Source organism: Pecten maximus, chromosome 5, assembly GCF_902652985.1.
Source record: "Pecten maximus chromosome 5, xPecMax1.1, whole genome shotgun sequence".
In the NCBI taxonomy this organism is placed as follows: domain Eukaryota; kingdom Metazoa; phylum Mollusca; class Bivalvia; order Pectinida; family Pectinidae; genus Pecten; species Pecten maximus.
Genome location: NC_047019.1, coordinates 47,142,398 through 47,162,100, shown reverse-complemented (window position 1 = coordinate 47,162,100; position 19,703 = coordinate 47,142,398). Strand labels below are relative to the sequence as shown.

Genomic DNA, 19,703 nt, shown 5'->3' with positions numbered 1-19,703 from the left:
ATGACATATATTTGATAGGGTAATATGACATTTATTTGACAGGGTAATATGACAGTTACATATAACAGGGCAATATGACATTTATTTGACAGGGTAATATGACATTTATTTGACATGGTAATATGACATTTATTTGACATGGTAATATGACATTTATTTGACTGGGTAATATGACATTTATTTGACAGGGCAACAAGACATTTATTTGTCAGGGTAATTTGACACATATTTGACAAGCCAAATTACTTACAATCCAGGAAACACCATCTGTGTGTGAGTTTCTGGGAGCTCTCCGTCAGATCATCCTGAAATGTAGGAAACAAACAATAATAAGCTCTGTTTGCTGGCCACAATATCACAGACTTACCCCAATTATTTACATCAACCATCACATGAACAGTAACCTCAACATGACTGATGTCACATAAACAGTAACCTCAACATGACTGATGTCACATGAACAGTAACCTCAACATGACTGACATCACATGAACAGTAACCTCAACATGACTGATGTCACATGAACAGTAACCTCAACATGACTGACATCACATGAACAGTAACCTCAACATGGCCGACGTCACATGAACAGTAACCTCAACATGACTGATGTCACATGAACAGTAACCTCAACATGACTGATGTCACATGAACAGTAACCTCAACATGACTGATGTCACATGAACAGTAACCTCAACATGACTGATGTCACATGAACAGTAACCTCAACATGACTGACATCACACGAACAGTAACCTCAACATGACTGATGTCACATGAACAGTAACCTCAACATGACTGATGTCACATCAACAGTAACCTCAACATGACTGACATCACATGAACAGTAACCTCAACATGACTGATGTCACATGAACAGTAACCTCAACATGACTGACATCACATGAACAGTAACCTCAACATGGCCGACGTCACATGAACAGTAACCTCAACATGACTGATGTCACATGAACAGTAACCTCAACATGACTGATGTCACATGAACAGTAACCTCAACATGACTGATGTCACATGAACAGTAACCTCAACATGACTGATGTCACATGAACAGTAACCTCAACATGACTGACATCACACGAACAGTAACCTCAACATGACTGATGTCACATGAACAGTAACCTCAACATAACTGATGTCACATGAACAGTAACCTCAACATGACTGATGTCACATGAACAGTAACCTCAACATGACTGATGTCACATGAACAGTAACCTCAACATAACTGATGTCACATGAACAGTAACCTCAACATGACTGATGTCACATAAACAGTAACCTCAACATGACTGATGTCACATGAACAGTAACCTCAACATGACTGACATCACATGAACAGTAACCTCAACATGACTGATGTCACATGAACAGTAACCTCAACATGACTGACATCACACGAACAGTAACCTCAACATGACTGATGTCACATGAACAGTAACCTCAACATGACTGATGTCACATGAACAGTAACCTCAACATGACTGATGTCACATGAACAGTAACCTCAACATGACTGATGTCACATGAACAGTAACCTATACATGACTGATGTCACATCAACAGTAACCTCAACATGACTGACATCACATGAACAGTAACCTCAACATGGGCGACGTCACATGAACAGTAACCTCAACATGACTGATGTCACATGAACAGTAACCTCAACATGACTGATGTCACATAAACAGTAACCTCAACATGACTGATGTCACATGAACAGTAACCTCAACATGACTGATGTCACATGAACAGTAACCTCAACATGACTGATGTCACATCAACAGTAACCTCAACATGACTGACATCACATGAACAGTAACCTCAACATGACTGATGTCACATGAACAGTAACCTCAACATGACTGATGTCACATGAACAGTAACCTCAACATGACTGACATCACATGAACAGTAACCTCAACATGACTGATGTCACATGAACAGTAACCTCAACATGACTGATGTCACATGAACAGTAACCTCAACATGACTGACATCACATGAACAGTAACCTCAACATGACTGATGTCACATGAACAGTAACCTCAACATGACTGATGTCACATGAACAGTAACCTCAACATGACTGATGTCACATCAACAGTAACCTCAACATGACTGACATCACATGAACAGTAACCTCAACATGACTGATGTCACATGAACAGTAACCTCAATATGACTGATGTCACATAAACAGTAACCTCAACATGATTGATGTCACATGAACAGTAACCTCAACATGATTGATGTCACATGAACAGTAACCTCAACATGACTGACATCACATGAACAGTAACCTCAACATGACTGATGTCACATCAACAGTAACCTCAACATGACTGATGTCACATAAACAGTAACCTCAACATGACTGATGTCACATGAACAGTAACCTCAACATGACTGATGTCACATCAACAGTAACCTCAACATGACTGATGTCACACGAACAGTAACCTCAACATGACTGATGTCATATGAACAGTAACCTCAACATGACTGATGTCACATGAACAGTAACCTCAACATAACTGATGTCACATGAACAGTAACCTCAACATGACTGATGTCACATGAACAGTAACCTCAACATGACTGATGTCACATGAACAGTAACCTCAACATAACTGATGTCACATGAACAGTAACCTCAACATGACTGATGTCACATAAACAGTAACCTCAACATGACTGATGTCACATGAACAGTAACCTCAACATGACTGACGTCACATAAACCTCAGCATGGCCGACGTCATATGAATAGTCATTTAAAAATGATTGATGTCGTGTGAACATCTACCAACAGACCATTGGAACGGTAAATATTTTGTATTAAACAGTGATAAAGGCTAGCTGACTTCCAAAGGTTGGACAGTGAACACTAATACGTTTACTCTGGTGATGGTTCCTCGATCACTTCGATCATTTTACTCTTCAGGTAATGCAACAATAAAAACTAAACCAATCAGGATTGACACGTTTTTACATACCTGGTCCAGCTTGTCAATGATGATTCGCACTTGAGAGAGGTCTGCGTTGTTGTCTACGACAATAAGTCCAAGGGGAACCGCTGGTGGGAGATGTACATATATAGCCATATCTGAGTGTACAACACTAACGAAGTGTGTATATATATAACCATATCTGAGTGTACAACACTAACGAAGTGTGAATATATATAACCATATCTGAGTGTACAACACTAACGAAGTTTGTATATATAACACCATATCTGAGTGTGCAACACTAACAAAGAGTGTACCTATACAATAACATGTTACATGTACTGACAGCTTAATTAACAATATATTACTAACGAAGAGAGTACCGATACAACAACATGTTACTGACAGCTTAATTAACAATGTATGGAGATTTTATGAGTACATAATAACACACAACATATCAAACATGACATTTCCATTATAAATAAAGGATTGTATATTTAAATGAATTGCTTTAATTATTGTAAAATTTAATCATCTTTTATCTTTATCTAGTATTAACTATAAATCAGACCTAGGAATTCCTTTTGAATTTTAATCAATATATAAGAAATTCCTTGAACTTAAATTGTTGTAATTCCGCACATTGAAATTTTTCGCTTAGTCAGCTTCCAAACTGTGCAGTGTAGATATTTTCACGCTGTCAGCCATGACAAAAATATATATTTTCGTGCTGCAATGTCTCTGTTAACTTTACTAAGATCATTGTATTAATATATATAGTATAACAAATTATACAGTGTAGAACATAAAGTGTGTAATTAATAATGAAGCATTCTGAATGAAATATCTAAAGAGAATGTCTATCAGCATACCAATTAAATTGTGTATACACGTACTCCATTTATAACAATTACGGTCTGGAGATGTTAGGGGTGTATCGGTATCATCTACAACAATTACGGTCTGGAGATGTTAGGGGTGTATCGGTATCATTTACAACAATTACGGTCTGGAGATGTTAGGAGTGTATCGGTATCATTTACAACAATTACGGTCTGGAGATGTTAGGGGTGTATCGGTATCATTTACAACAATTACGGTCTGGAGATGTTAGGAGTGTATCGGTATCATTTACAACAATTACGGTCTGGAGATGTTAGGAGTGTATCGGTATCATTTACAACAATTACGGTCTGGAGATGTTAGGAGTGTATCGGTATCATTTACAACAATTACGGTCTGGAGATGTTAGGGGTGTATCGGTATCATTTACAACAATTACGGTCTGGAGATGTTAGGGGTGTATCGGTATCATTTACAACAATTACTGTCTGGAGATGTTAGGAGTGTATCGGTATCATTTACAACAATTACGGTCTGGAGATGTTAGGGGTGTATCGGTATCATTTACAACAATTACGGTCTGGAGATGTTAGGGGTGTATCGGTATCATCTACAACAATTACGGTCTGGAGATGTTAGGGGTGTATCGGTATCATTTACAACAATTACGGTCTGGAGATGTTAGGAGTGTATCAGTATCATTTACAACAATTACGGTCTGGAGATGTTAGGAGAGTATCGGTATCATTTACAACAATTACGGTCTGGAGATGTTAGGAGTGTATCGGTATCATTTACAACAATTACGGTCTGGAGATGTTAGGAGTGTGTTCGTATCATCTACAACAATTACGGTCTGGAGATGTTAGGGGTGTATCGGTATCATTTACAACAATTCAGTCTGGAGATGTTAGGAGTGTATCGGTATCATTTACAACAATTACGGTCTCGAGATGTTAGGAGTGTATCGGTATCATCTACAACAATTACGGTCTGGAGATGCTAGGAGTGTATCGGTATCATTTACAACAATTACGGTCTGGAGATGTTAGGAGTGTATCGGTATCATTTACAACAATTACGGTCTGGAGATGTTAGGAGTGTATCGGTATCATTTACAACAATTACGGTCTGGAGATGTTAGGGGTGTATCGGTATCATTTACAACAATTACGGTCGGGAGATGTTAGGGGTGTATCGGTATCATTTACAACAATTACGGTCTGGAGATGTTAGGAGTGTGTTCATATCATTTACAACAATTACGGTCTGGAGATGTTAGGAGTGTGTTCGTATCATTTACAACAATTACGGTGTGGAGATGTTAGGAGTGTGTTCGTATCATTTACAACAATTACGGTCTGGAGATGTTACGAGTGTGTTCGTATCATTTACAACAATTACGGTCTGGAGATGTTAGGAGTGTATCGGTATCATTTACAACAATTACGGTCTGGAGATGTTAGGAGTGTATCGGTATCATTTACAACAACAGTCTGAGACGTATCTGTATCAACAGACCAAGCTTGTTAGGATTTTTATATGGCAGATTACTACATACAGGGAGTGCACTGAGTGGCATGTTTCAGTGACTATAATGAATTGGGTGAATGTCATGGGCTACATACCCCTGTCACTAACCTCACACTTCAAGCTTTTTATGGATTGTAGGGGAAAATTAATCAATACAGCTAGAAGATTTCAGTAATTTGGTGCCACCAAAACTCAAGGCCAAAACCATTTAAATAACTGAATGTTCTGCTGCTGTGATGTCGTACTGGTGCCACATTATACCGCTAAAGTTTCCAGGCACAACTAAACTACCTCCAATCAATGTTTAACTGTTATACAACTAGCCATATGATTTGTTGGTAGAGAAACAATAACCTTTTAGTGTGGTGATGTGTTTGTTGGTAAGTAAGATGTGATTATAGACCTGTTACCAAGGTAACCAGCAGGTTAGTATGTTTATATGATTGATAGACCTGTTACCAAGGTTACCAGCAGGTTAGTATGTTTATATGATTGATAGACCTGTTACCAAGGTTACCAGCAGGTTAGTACGATTACCAATGATTGATAGACCTGTTACCAAGGTAACCAGCAGGTTAGTATGATTATATGATTGATAGACCTGTTACCAAGGTAACCAGCAGGTTAGTATGTTTATATGATTGATAGACCTGTTACCAAGGTTACCAGCAGGCTAGTACGATTACCAATGATTGATTGACCCCTTACCAAGGTTACAACCAGATTAGTACAATTATCAATGAATGATAGATCTGTTACCAAGGTAACCAACAGGTTAGTATGATTATATGATTGAGAGACCTGTTACCAAGGTAACCAGGAGGCTAGTCAGGAAAAAGCTATGATTATACAGACCCTTACCAAGGTAACCAGCGGGTTAGTAAGTTCAGCTGTTCAGTCTAGCAAGACATGACTAAATGATGAGTTTAGATAACTTACAAGCTCCACGTAGTTTGTCTTTATCATAGTTTAAATTCTCATAGTCAGCCATGCTGATTCGGGACACTTGAATACGAAGCCTCTCAGGCAAAGATGGAGGACTGAAAAAAGCCAAATCAGGACTACATATGGAGTGATACAGGCCTAACTGGCAGACATGACTGGACACAGTATCGTCAGGTAGGAAATGTAAGTAGTAGGAGAGTCTTTGTGTCCAGTTAAATCAGCTGGTATCATTTTGGACTATTTTGATAAATCACTCATATTCAGGTTCAAATCAACTTCGAAGTCTAAACTTCTGAAAAAAGCAAATATGAATTAGATAATACTGGACACACATCTACCCATCGAATACTGTACATCTCCTACCTACACATACTACCCCCAAGGGAACAGGTATCCCCCAAGGTCTGTTACATACATTGTCATGTCTACCAACACATTACATATTATAGCAAATACATGAATACAACAAACAAAAGGCTGGCAGGTATCGCTCACCTGGCTCTACAGCAACTTTGCAGTTGATTGAGGTCATTTCTACAGATACTATGCTGATAACAACTTTATTCAAATATCAGAGTAGCTAGGCTAGGTTTATTCATATCTATAAATTCTCTAGTCCTTCATTCCAGCATACTATTGGCCTAATATCAGGCCTCTTGGTCTCTTGGCTTTCGAGAAATCATTGTTTAAAGATTTAGGCCTATTTGACCCGTGTGACCTTGAATGATGGTCAAGGTCATGCATTTGAACAAACTTGGTACAGACCAAATATAAACTCCCTTGGCCCTGGTTACTGAGATGAAGATGTTTCAATATTTTAGCCTATTTGACCAATGTGACCTTGAATGCCATTCAGGTAGGTAAGCTGAAAAGTCATTCAAATTCTAATTAAAAGATTGCAAACAATTTTTAACCAATTACCACCAATTTATCTGAATCACTCAAACATATTCAGTAACATTTCCTATAGAAATGACACGATAGGATAACAATATATCTAACATCTAGTCATACCAATAATCTACATGTAAAACTTACAGTATTAAAATTAAAAGTTATCTTGTTAAAACTTACAGATGTAAAATGTATTTATCATGGTTATCAGGGATGTTAATTAGTGAGCCTTACTCGTTAGTGAAATCTGTGACACCTTAAATAATGAGCCTTACTCGTTAGTGAAATCTGTAACACCTTAAATAATGAGCCTTACTCGTTGGTGAAATCTGTGACACCTTGAATATTAAGCCTTACTCATTAGTGAAATCGGTGACACCTTAAATAATGAGCCTTACTCGTTAGTGAAATCGGTGACACCTTAAATAATGAGCCTTACTCGTTAGTGAAATTGGTAACACCTTAAATTATCCTTATTCGTTAGTGAAATCTGTAACACCTTAAATAATGAGCCTTACTCGTAAGTGAAATCTGTAACACCTTAAATAATGAGCCTTACTCATTAGTAAAATCTGTAACACCTTAAATAATGAGCCTTACTCGTTAGTGAAATCTGTGACACCTTAAATAATGAGCCTTACTCGTTAGTGAAATCTGTAACACCTTAAATAATGAGCCTTACTCGTTAGTGAAATCTGTAACACTTTAAATAATGAGCCTTACTCGTTGGTGAAATCTGTGACACCTTGAATATTAAGCCTTACTCATTAGTGAAATCGGTGACACCTTAAATAATGAGCCTTACTCGTTAGTGAAATCGGTGACACCTTAAATAATGAGCCTTACTCGTTAGTGAAATTGGTAACACCTTAAATTATCCTTATTCGTTAGTGAAATCTGTAACACCTTAAATAATGAGCCTTACTCGTAAGTGAAATCTGTAACACCTTAAATAATGAGCCTTACTCATTAGTAAAATCTGTAACACCTTAAATAATGAGCCTTACTCGTTAGTGAAATCTGTGACACCTTAAATAATGAGCCTTACTCGTTAGTGAAATCTGTAACACCTTAAATAATGAGCCTTACTCGTTAGTGAAATCTGTAACACCTTAAATAATGAGCCTTACTCGTTGGTGAAATCTGTGACACCTTGAATATTAAGCCTTACTCATTAGTGAAATCGGTGACACCTTAAATAATGAGCCTTACTCGTTAGTGAAATCTGTGACACCTTAAATAATGAGCCTTACTCATTAGTGAAATATGTGACACCTTAAATAATGAGCCTTACTCATTAGTGAAATATGTGACACCTTAAATAATGAGCCTTACTCATTAGTGAAATATGTGACACCTTAAATTATCCTTATTCGTTAGTGAAATCTGTAACACCTTAAATAATGAGCCTTACTCGTTAGTGAAATCTGTGACACCTTAAATAATGAGCCTTACTCGTTAGTGAAATCTGTGACACCTTAAATTATCCTTACTCGTTAGTGAAATATGTGACACCTTAAATAATGAGCCTTACTCGTTAGTGAAATCTGTGACACCTTAAATAATGAGCCTTACTCGTTAGTGAAATCTGTAACACCTTAAATACATCCTTACTCGTTAGTGAAATCTGTGACACCTTAAATAATGAGCCTTACTCGTTAGTGAAATCTGTGAACACTTAAATAATGAGCCTTACTCGTTAGTGAAATCTGTAACACCTTAAATAATGAGCCTTACTCATTAGTGAAATCTGTGACACCTTAAATTATCCTTACTCATTAGTGAAATCTGTGACACCTTAAATAATGAGCCTTACTCGTTAGTGAAATCTGTGACACCTTAAATAATGAGCCTTACTCGTTAGTGAAATCTGTAACACCTTAAATAATGAGCCTTACTCGTTAGTGAAATCTGTGACACCTTAAATAATGAGCCTTACTCGTTAGTGAAATCTGTGACACCTTAAATAATGAGCCTTACTCGTTAGTGAAATCTGTAACACCTTAAATAATGAGCCTTACTCGTTAGTGAAATCTGTGACACCTTAAATAATGAGCCTTACTCGTTAGTGAAATCTGTGACACCTTAAATAATGAGCCTTACTCGTTAGTGAAATCTGTGACACCTTAAATTATCCTTACTTGTTAGTGAAATCTGTGACACCTTAAATAATGAGCCTTACTCGTTAGTGAAATCTGTAACACCTTAAATAATGAGCCTTACTCGTTAGTGAAATCTGTAACACCTTCAATAACAAGCCTTACTCGTTAGTGAAATTTGTGACACCTTAAATAATGAGCCTTACTCGTTAGTGAAATCTGTGACACCTTAAATTATCCTTACTTGTTAGTGAAATTGGTAACACCTTAAATAATGAGCCTTACTCGTTAGTGAAATCTGTAACACCTTCAATAACAAGCCTTACTCGTTAGTGAAATCTGTGACACCTTAAATTATCCTTACTCGTTAGTGAAATCTGTGACACCTTAAATAATGAGCCTTACTCGTTAGTGAAATCTGTAACACCTTCAATAACAAGCCTTACTCGTTAGTGAAATTGGTAACACCTTCAATAACAAGCCTTACTTGTTAGTGAAATCTGTAACACCTTCAATAACAAGCCTTACTTGTTAGTGAAATCTGTGACACCTTAAATAATGAGCCTTACTCGTTAGTGAAATCTGTAACACCTTAAATAATGAGCCTTACTCGTTAGTGAAATCTGTGACACCTTAAATAATGAGCCTTACTCGTTAGCAATAGGCATGGATCCCCGTCTCTTTGGTTTCATCACCATGTTGGCCTGGTTACGGAGGGAGATATGGATTGACGATGGGCTGAGGCGGCAGGGCTCACCATCCAGCTGCATGGGGATAGGTTTGAAAGTTTTGAGTCGCACCTCATGGCACTGAATCAGTCGCTCACCATGGCCTCCCATGTACAGTGTTGCCTGTCACATCAACATATACTGAATAGAATATAGGTTCACAACTTCACAAAAACAACACCAATACAATATATACTCACAACAGCCTCACAGAAAAACACAACACCACTACAACCTCCCCTCACAACAGTCTCACAGAAAAACACAACACCAATACAACATCCCCTCACAACAACCTCACAGGAAAACACAACATCACTACAACATCCCCTCACAACAACCTCACAGAAAAACAACACCAATACAACATCTCCTCACAACAGCCTCACAGAAAAACACAACATCAATACAACATCCCCTCACAACAGCCATGGGGCCTCTATCGCTCACCTGGTTGGATTAGACCAAATGTCAAAATAATCTTCATGTTTAATTCGTTTTATTTGTCAATCTCAAACAATGCTATATATAGTTATTGTGTAGGGATCCCAACTGACGAAGTCCAGACTCTCTAAGGGCCTAAAAGAATTGATTTTAGAACATCCATTCCATAACTTTATGACTAGAAGAGATTTAAAGGAATTAACTCTATTTCCCCTATGGGGCCCTGCCCCTTTGGCCCCTCGGGGGTCGGAGTCACCATGTAAGCAAATTCTGTTCATCTTCCCCTAATAATGTTTCTGACTAAATTGGGTTCAAATCCATTCATAACTTTATGACAAGTAGCGATTTAAAGGAATATTATCTCTATTTCCCCATTAGGCCCCACCCCTTTGACCCCTTGGGGGTCAGAGTCACCATTTATGCAACATCTGTTCCCATTCCCCCAATGATGTTTCTGACCAAATTGGGTTAAAATCCATTCATAACTTTATGACAAGTAGCGATTTAAATGAATTAACTCTATTTCCCCTATGGAGCCCAGCCCCTTTGACCCCTCGGGGGTCAGAGTCACCATTTATGCCTGTTCCCCTTCCCCCAAGGATGTTTCTGACCAAATTGGGTTCAAATCCATTCATAGCTTTATAACTAGTAGCGATTTAAAGAAATTACCTCTATTTCCCCTATTGGGCCCCACCCCTTTGGCCCCTCGGGGGTCAGAGTAACCATTTATGCAAAATCTGTTCCCCTTCCCCCAAGAATGTTTCTGACCAAATTGGGTTCAAATTCATTGATAACTTTATGACAAGTAGCGATTTAAAGGAATTACCTCTATTTCCCCTATGGAGCCCCGCCCCTTTGGCCCCTCCGGGGTCAGTCACCATTTATGCAAAATCTGTTTCCCTTCCCCCAATGCATTTCTGACCAAATTGGGTTCAAATCCATTCATAACTTTATAACTAGTAGCAATTTAAAGGAATTACCTCTATTTCCCCTATTGGGCCCCACCCCTTTGGCCCCTCGGGGGTCAGAGTCCCCATTTATGCATGTTTCTGACCAAATTGGGTTCAAATCCATTAATAACTTTATGACAAGTAGCGACTTAATTGAATTGCCTCAATTTCCCCTGTTGGGCCCTGCCCCTCGGGCCTCTTGAGGGTAAGAGTCACCATTTAAGCAAAATCTGATCCCCTTCCCCAATGATAATTTTGACCAAATTGAGTTCAAATCCATTCATAACTTTATGACTAGTAGCGATTTAAAGGAATTACCTCTATTTCCCATATATGGGGCCCTGCCCCTTTGGCCCCTCGGGGGTCAGAGTCACCATTTATGCAAAATCTGTTCTCCTTCCCCCTATGATGTTTCTGACCAAATTGGGTTCAAATCCATTCATAACTTTATGACTAGTAGCGATTTAAATGAATTGCCTCCATTTCTCCTATTAGGCCCCGCCCCTTTGGCCCCTTGGGGGTCAGAGTCACCATTTATACAAAATTGGTTCCCCTTCACCCAAGGATGTTTCAGAACAAATATGGATCAAATCCCTTTATTCCTACAGAAGAAGAAGGATTTTAAAGAATTTGCTATATTTCCCCTATTGGGCCCCGCCCCTCAGGCCCCTGGGGGGCCAGACCAACAATTTATACAAAATTGGTTCCCCTTCACCCATGGATGCTTCAGACCAAACATGGATCAAATCCCTTTATTCCTGCAGAAGAATAAGAATTTTAAAGAATATGCTATATTTCCCTATTGGGCCCCACCCCCCAGGCCCCTGGGGGGGCCAGACCCACCGTTTATTCAAAATTGGTTCCCCTTCACCCAAGGATGCTTCAGACCAAATTTGGTCAAAATCCACTGAGTAGTTTAGGACTAGTAGCGATTTAAAGGAAAAAATGACGGTGTGACAATCTCTCTCAACACCTTCATGTTCCCCTCAATACCTTCATCACACATTCCGGTGTGACAATCTCTCTCAACACCTTCATGTTCCCCTCAATACCTTCATCACACATTCCGGTGTGACAATCTCTCTCAACACCTTCATGTTCCCCTCAATACCTACATCACACATTCCGGTGTGACAATCTCTCTCAACACCTTCATGTTCCCCTCAATACCTTCATCACACATTCCGGTGTGACAATCTCTCTCAACACCTTCATGTTCCCCTCAATACCTACATCACACATTCCGGTGTGACAATCTCTCTCAACACCTTCATGTTCCCCTCAATACCTACATCACACATTCCGGTGTGACAATCTCTCTCAACACCTTCATGTTCCCCTCAATACCTACATCACACATTCCGGTGTGCAATCTCTCTCAACACCTTCATGTTCCCCTCAATACCTTCATCACACATTCCGGTGTGACAATCTCTCTCAACACCTTCATGTTCCCCTCAATACCTTCATCACACATTCCGGTGTGACAATCTCTCTCAACACCTTCATGTTCCCCTCAATGCCTACATGTTCCCCTCAATACCTTCATCACACATTCCGGTGTGACATTCTCTCTCAACACCTTCATGTTCCCCTCAATACCTTCATCACACATTCTTGTATAAAAAGCTATTACAATACCCTCATATTCTTCTTAACACCCTTATCACATATACACATCTTAACACAGTAACTAAATGTTGCCCTCAACATATTTTTTGTACAGCCCTCATGTTGCCCTCAACACCCTTGTTAGAAGCTAAGACCTACCAGTGAGGAGTAAGTGAACCCAATCACCTCCAGATACCCATCGTCATGGCGTTGAGGCTCAAAACCCAGACTGTTTGGGTTTCCCCAAGGTGTAGTTCCACTGGCATATCTATAAATAGTTAGAATAAAATGTATTTGAACTGTATCTTGTATGTATGAAATATCAAATGTTAACAATAAGTATACCTTAAAATGTCAATGTGTTTGGAGTATATTCATCATAATTCTTCAGTTTTCTGTTAGTTAAATCTACATTTTACCTTTCTATCAACAAGAGGCTCAGAGGGCCTGTATTGCTCACCTGGTTAGATTTGAGTCAATGTCAAAATAATATTCACCTTCAATTTGTTAATAGCTTTATTTGTTTATGTCGAATCAATACTATATATAAGTCCCTAGGGGTGGGTAAAGACCCCAGGGCCAATTTTTAAAACAGGATTGTGTTTATCTTTTGGTACCCAGCAACGCTGCATACAGTTATGGGGCAGTTCCAAAATATACAAGAGGCCCAATGGGTCTGTATCGCTCACCTGGCTCTACAGCAGCTTCGAAATTCATCTCGGTCATTTCTGCAGATACTACGCTGATTACCACTTTATTCAAATATCAGAGAAAGCTAGTTCATTAATGTCAATACACTTTCTAGTACTTCATTCCAGCATACTATTGGCCTAATATCAGGTCTCGGAGTCTCTTGGCTATCAAGAAATTATTGTTAAAAGATTTAGGCCTATTTGACCCCTGTGACCTTTAATGTCAGTCAAGGATATTCTTTTGAACAGACTTCGTAACCCATCACCCCAGCATGCTACAGGCCTGATATCAAGTCTGTGGGCCTCTTGGTTATTGAGAAGAAGTTGCTTAAAACTTATAGCCTATCTGACCCCTGTGACCTTGAATGAAGTCAACTTCATTCATTTGAACAAACTTGGTAGCCCTTCATCCCAGCATGCCTTATATTATATCTCTGGGCCTCTTGGTTATTGAGAATAAGTTGTTTAAATGGAAAAGTTGACACCAGATGGATGGCCAGACCCACGGAAGGACGGATGGACGACGGATGCCACGCCATGGTATAAGCTCATGGGGAAGTAAGATAAATATGGTAACAATATTCATCTCTGGTCAAACAATTTCTGTTCAATTTTATTATAAAATGTTTTACCTTGGAATGTTTAAAAATAGTAAACAATGCAGTTTCATTTCTTGGACTTTATTGGTTAAATCCTTGCCATCACACTGGAAAAAAAGACAACAAAATCAATGTAGTATATGGTTACTTAATCTCCTAACAAACAATTTTATATGGTGACTTAAACTCCTAACAAACAGTTTTATATGGTGACTTAATCTCCTAACAAACAGTTTTATATGGTGACTTAATCTCCTAACAAACAGTTTTATATGGTGACTTAATCTCCTAACAAACAGTTTTATATGGTGACTTAATCTCCTAACAAACAATTATATATGGTGACATAATCTCCTAACAAACAATTATATATGGTGACTTAATCTCCTAACAAACAGTTTTATATGGTGACTTAATCTCCTAACAAACAGCTTTATATGGTGACTTAATCTCCTAACAAACAGTTTTATATGGTGACTTAATCTCCTAACAATTAGATATGGTGACTTAATCTCCTAACAAACAGTTTTATATGGTGGCTTAATCTCCTAACAAACAGTTTTATATGGTGACTTAATCTCCTAACAAACAGTTTTATATGGTGACTTAATCTCCTAACAAACAGTTTTATATGGTGACTTAATCTCCTAACAATTATATATGGTGACTTAATCTCCTAACAAACAGTTTTATATGGTGGCTTAATCTCCTAACAAACAGTTTTATATGGTGACTTAATCTCCTAACAAACAGTTTTATATGGTGACTTAATCTCCTAACAAACAGTTTTATATGGTGACTTAATCTCCTAACAATTATATATGGTGACTTAATCTCCTAACAAACAGTTTTATATGGTGACTTAATCTCCTAGCAAACAGATCTATATGGTGACTTAATCGTCTGACAAACATGTTTAGACATAATCTGCAAACGAACACTTTTTTAAAAGTTTTATTAATTTACTTGCAGTGTTATTTTTACCTTCTATAAACATTTAACTTACGATAAGTTGTATATGATCCGCTAATCCTTTCCAACTTCTTTTGAGCATGTCTCGCCCACCGGCCTGAAATATAAACATGATTATGTTTACTTTTATTTCTTAAAAACTTTCTTTATATTGGATATTGGATATGTGTTGGCCATATAGCCAATTACATACCAAACAAGCCCCCCCCCCCACTCCAAACATAGTTTTCACATAAAACACAGTACTCATTATAGCATGAATAAAAATTACCAATAAATTACCAATGAAATAACTTACCCCAGCATAAAACATCTTGTTCCAAAAGCGGCTATTAAATTTTTCTGGATTTGCCTCTGAAAATGACAAATTCAAACCAATAGTTTGAGATAAAAGTGAGCTGATATGAGAAGTGAAGTTAAACTTTTAAACAATAAGATATTAAAGTGAGCTGATATGAGAAGTGAGGTTAAACTTTTAAACAATAAACATGCACTTAATTATGTTGCCAAGTTGTTAGGCCACCTATGGATCCTTTATTGATGAGCTTAAATATGAAGAAACAGAATTTCTGTGGATGGGACATTTGTTTGATAGTAGACCATTGTAATTATCCTGTGATTATAGGTGAATTAGTTAAGGCAAATGCATCAACTTCATGTATATTGTATTTTTGCGATGGTATGAATTATGTTTTCAATGAATTAAAGTTCTTGACCACAATAGCCATTACGAGATGTCAGTAAGAAGAAACAAATTCAGTATAATTTGCAAGGTCACACCTCTGTAGTTACACATGTGATTCACACAAAAACTCATTTTCATTCAAAATCACTGAATTTCTATAAAAAACAGTTATTACTTACTAGTGTGAAAAGTGATTATCACGCGATACATTTATTCATACTGTATCCCAAACTCTAATTGATACCGTAGTAGGGGAGAGGGTTTTACCTCGGGACTCGTGAAACTCCAAGGCTACGTGGGCATCAGCCCCGAGACTGAAATAGTTGTTGAAGACTTTGAGAGGGAGATGATCAGTTACGCCCTCCTCCCCATCTGTTTCTGCCTCCGGGTTCGGTCGTATATCTACGTTCCATCGGTCAAGCTGTACGATTTGTCCCTCTTCCACATAACTCAGGAGTTTTGTGATAGGCTCGTCGGCATAACCCTACAAAAACAACCTCATATTTCATTATATACAATATACTGTAAACCTCTACAAAAAACAACATCATCATTCAATATCTATTATTATACTATATACTCCTACAAATTCAAAAGCCCCAAGGGGCTGGCATTGGATATTTCAGTGATCATCGCAAAATAACTAAAGGGCCCCAATCCTCCTGCCCCAGGGGGACCAGATACACCATTTATGCAAATTTGTTCCAATTACCCCAAAGATGCTTCTGACTAAATATGGTCAAAAATCCATTCAGCCATTCATGACTAGCAGCATTTTAAAGGAATTATCTCTATATTCCCATTTTGGGCCTGCTGCCTCTCCTGCCCCAGGGAGGCCACTCTACAGTTATGTGAAATGTGTTCCCCTTTCCCAAAGGACACTTCTGACCATGCAAATATGGTCAGAAACTTTCAGTCATTCCTAACTAGAAGTGTTAATTAGGAAAAATGGAGAGATGGCAGACAGACATGGCTGACACTATGCCATGGCATATAACTTACCGGCACTTCATACCTGGTGACAAAACACCATCTTATCTCATAAATAATATACCCCTACATTTCATAATATACTTCAAACCCCTGCAAAAATAACACTTCATTATATAGCCCTACAAAGATAACTGTTGTACATATCTGTATGAATTACACATCTAGTACATACCTGTATGATGTACACAACTAGAACACACCTTTATCAAGTACATAAAATACATCTATTGAATCATTAGTGTTTATACGTACCCCACCCCAGTTAAGTGTACGTGACAAGTCGTTGCCTGTCCCCAAGGGCATGATGGCCACTGGGGGTGGGGGGTCCAGCCCCAGGCTGTCTATCACAGATAAAATCCAACCCACAGTGCCGTCTCCTCCACACGCCAGTATCCGTAGGTTAGGCACTTTTTTATACAGGTCAAGTCTGCAACAAAACATACAGAATCCGGAAACTTTAAAAGAACAAACAAATACTTAAATACTTCAATGATCATACCAAAACACTCTCATTTAGTTAAATTGTACAGTTATTTTTCCATTTTGGGATTTTGCCTTGCTTTCTTCCATGCATGGAAGTCCAACTTTCCTCTAAAATTTTCACTTTCCAGGTCCATAGTGATTCAAAGTAAATTCATTTAAAAACACTCAACTTTTATTTAGCAATCAATTTTGACTTCCTCTAAACTCCTGGTCCCTACTTCTCTGCCTCTAAGGGATAATTAACATAAAATATTCAGATCCCCTTCCCAAAAGATGCTTCAGACCAAATTTGGCCAAATTCCTTTCATTTTTACAAAAGAATGACTGTGAAGAATTTAATATATTTCCCCATTTGGCCCATAATGATATTGACTCAGGGTAACTGAGCAATGACAATGATTCTCTATAATAGTAACTCTACAACCATGACCTTGACCTTGACCTTGCCATCCTGAAACATGAATCCATTCAAGGCATTCTCATACTTACTAATAAGTGTGATCAAAATCTATTTAAGGTGGTTGCCTACACCTACCATCAAAATTTTACTGTGGATACAAAATTTCATTTGATTTTCAGTGGTTATCTAGGTCATGAAGAACCAAAATGTGATTGAAAAAGATATTTCGTCTAATAGATTATTTTACAAAAAAAAAATCCCTTGGGGTGTGCAAAGAACCCAGCGATTGGATTTAAAAACATGACTTTGTTTAAAGGAAATTAGTCCGTTGGGGTGGTGAAAGACCCTTGGACCTATTTTGACATCTGGATTGTGTTAATGTCTTGATGCTCAACAATACTATTTATGGTTATGGGGTGGTATCTCAGCAGTTTCAGATATATAACCAAGAAACTAAGTCCCTATGGGGAAGCAAATGTTGATGGACAGACAGAAGACGGATGGGCCAGGTGAGCTAAAAATGAAATTTCTACAGTAACCAATAGACAAGGGCCCCTTACTGCTCACCTGGTATCTAGACGTTTTTTTTTCATAAATGGTAGTTTTGAAAAAAAACTTTGGCTTTTATAACTGTTGTGAAGTTATGGTCATCATTATTCATGTGAACAAGTTTTTGACTCAAGCATGCTAAAAGACATTTATTAGGTTACAGGAATTTAGAGTTATGTGATTTAGAGTTATGTAATTTAGAGTTATGTGATTTAGAGTTATGTAATTTAGAGTTATGTGATTTAGAGTTATGTAATTTAGAGTTATGTAATTTAAAGTTATGTGATGATATTGTCAGCGATGTAAATTTACAGCCCTGATATCGTTGAAAGATTTTAAGCCAATTTGACTTTGAATGTAGGAAGTTATTTATGTAAATGAACTTTGAAGCCTTTCATGTTGGTATGCTTCAGACTAAATAGCAGGTGCCAGACCTTTTGGTTATTAAGAAGAAGTCATTTGACCCCTTTGAACTTGAATACAGGTCAACGTCACTTATTTTTCGCCAACTTTGTGGAATTTGCTCCAAGGGACTTTTCAGGCAGTTATCAAGCTTAAAGGCTTTTTGGTTATTAAAAAGAAGTCGTTTACATGAAAAAGTTGATGTCTGACGGACGGATGGGCGACAGACACCGCACCAGGGCATAAGCTCACTTGGCCTTTAAGCAAGGTGAGCTAATAAAAAAGTGAACATACATGAATACCCATATATGTATGTACAGGCTATGCTTCCTCCCTGACTTAATTATCACGGGGGAAAACTGTGATGTTCTCCCTCCCAAACACTAAGGTCATACATACCAGAATTTAGTCATTTTACATAAGCTGTACATACCCAGGCTTTGGTCCTCCCTGGGTTAAGTCAAACACTTGGCGGGGGTTGAGCCACCAGTTAAACTTGTGCATGATTTTTGCCCCCTGATTGCCTCCGCTCTTTGGGTTGATAAACACTAGTAAAGGCTTAAGGAGAGGTGAGGGGATGGGTTTTATGATGAAATGGCGATTGTCATCTTTGTTTTTCTTTTTCTTCACCGAAGACCGCCTTTTCTTTCGTAGTGATGATTTAAAAGAACCCTGAAATTCAATTAAATACATTAAACCCCATGTTATGTGACTTATGCTATGTGGGAGTTGTGACTACTGTGGGAAGCTGTGTGACTGGTTGTGTGTGGGGAGTTATGTGACTGGTGGTATGTGGATAGTAGTGACTGGTGGTATGTGGGGAGTTGTGACTGGTGGTATGTGGGGAGTTGTGACTGGTGGTGTGTGGATAGTAGTGACTGGTGGTATGTGGGGAGTTGTGAC

At 38.1% G+C, this 19,703-nt stretch overlaps 1 protein-coding gene across 6 annotated transcripts in view; it reads right to left on the bottom strand.

The window, feature by feature from the left end:
* Positions 1 to 19,703, bottom strand: part of LOC117328199 (diacylglycerol kinase zeta-like) — a 90,294-nt gene that overhangs the window by 19,462 nt on the left and 51,129 nt on the right. For 4 of the 6 annotated variants that reach the window (XM_033885635.1, XM_033885634.1, XM_033885631.1 and 1 more), the window contains 11 exons: positions 19,234 to 19,472; positions 17,219 to 17,393; positions 16,241 to 16,457; positions 15,587 to 15,642; positions 15,323 to 15,385; positions 14,350 to 14,423; positions 13,185 to 13,293; positions 9,944 to 10,143; positions 6,294 to 6,415; positions 3,021 to 3,100; positions 251 to 305 (listed from right to left, as the gene is read on the bottom strand). In XM_033885635.1, the coding sequence (XP_033741526.1) occupies positions 251 to 305; positions 3,021 to 3,100; positions 6,294 to 6,415; positions 9,944 to 10,143; positions 13,185 to 13,293; positions 14,350 to 14,423; positions 15,323 to 15,385; positions 15,587 to 15,642; positions 16,241 to 16,457; positions 17,219 to 17,393; positions 19,234 to 19,472 (1,390 nt within the window). The remainder of the gene's footprint in view (positions 1 to 250; positions 306 to 3,020; positions 3,101 to 6,293; positions 6,416 to 9,943; positions 10,144 to 13,184; positions 13,294 to 14,349; positions 14,424 to 15,322; positions 15,386 to 15,586; positions 15,643 to 16,240; positions 16,458 to 17,218; positions 17,394 to 19,233; positions 19,473 to 19,703) is intronic. The other 2 variants (XM_033885632.1, XM_033885637.1) reach the window with 1 other exon arrangement.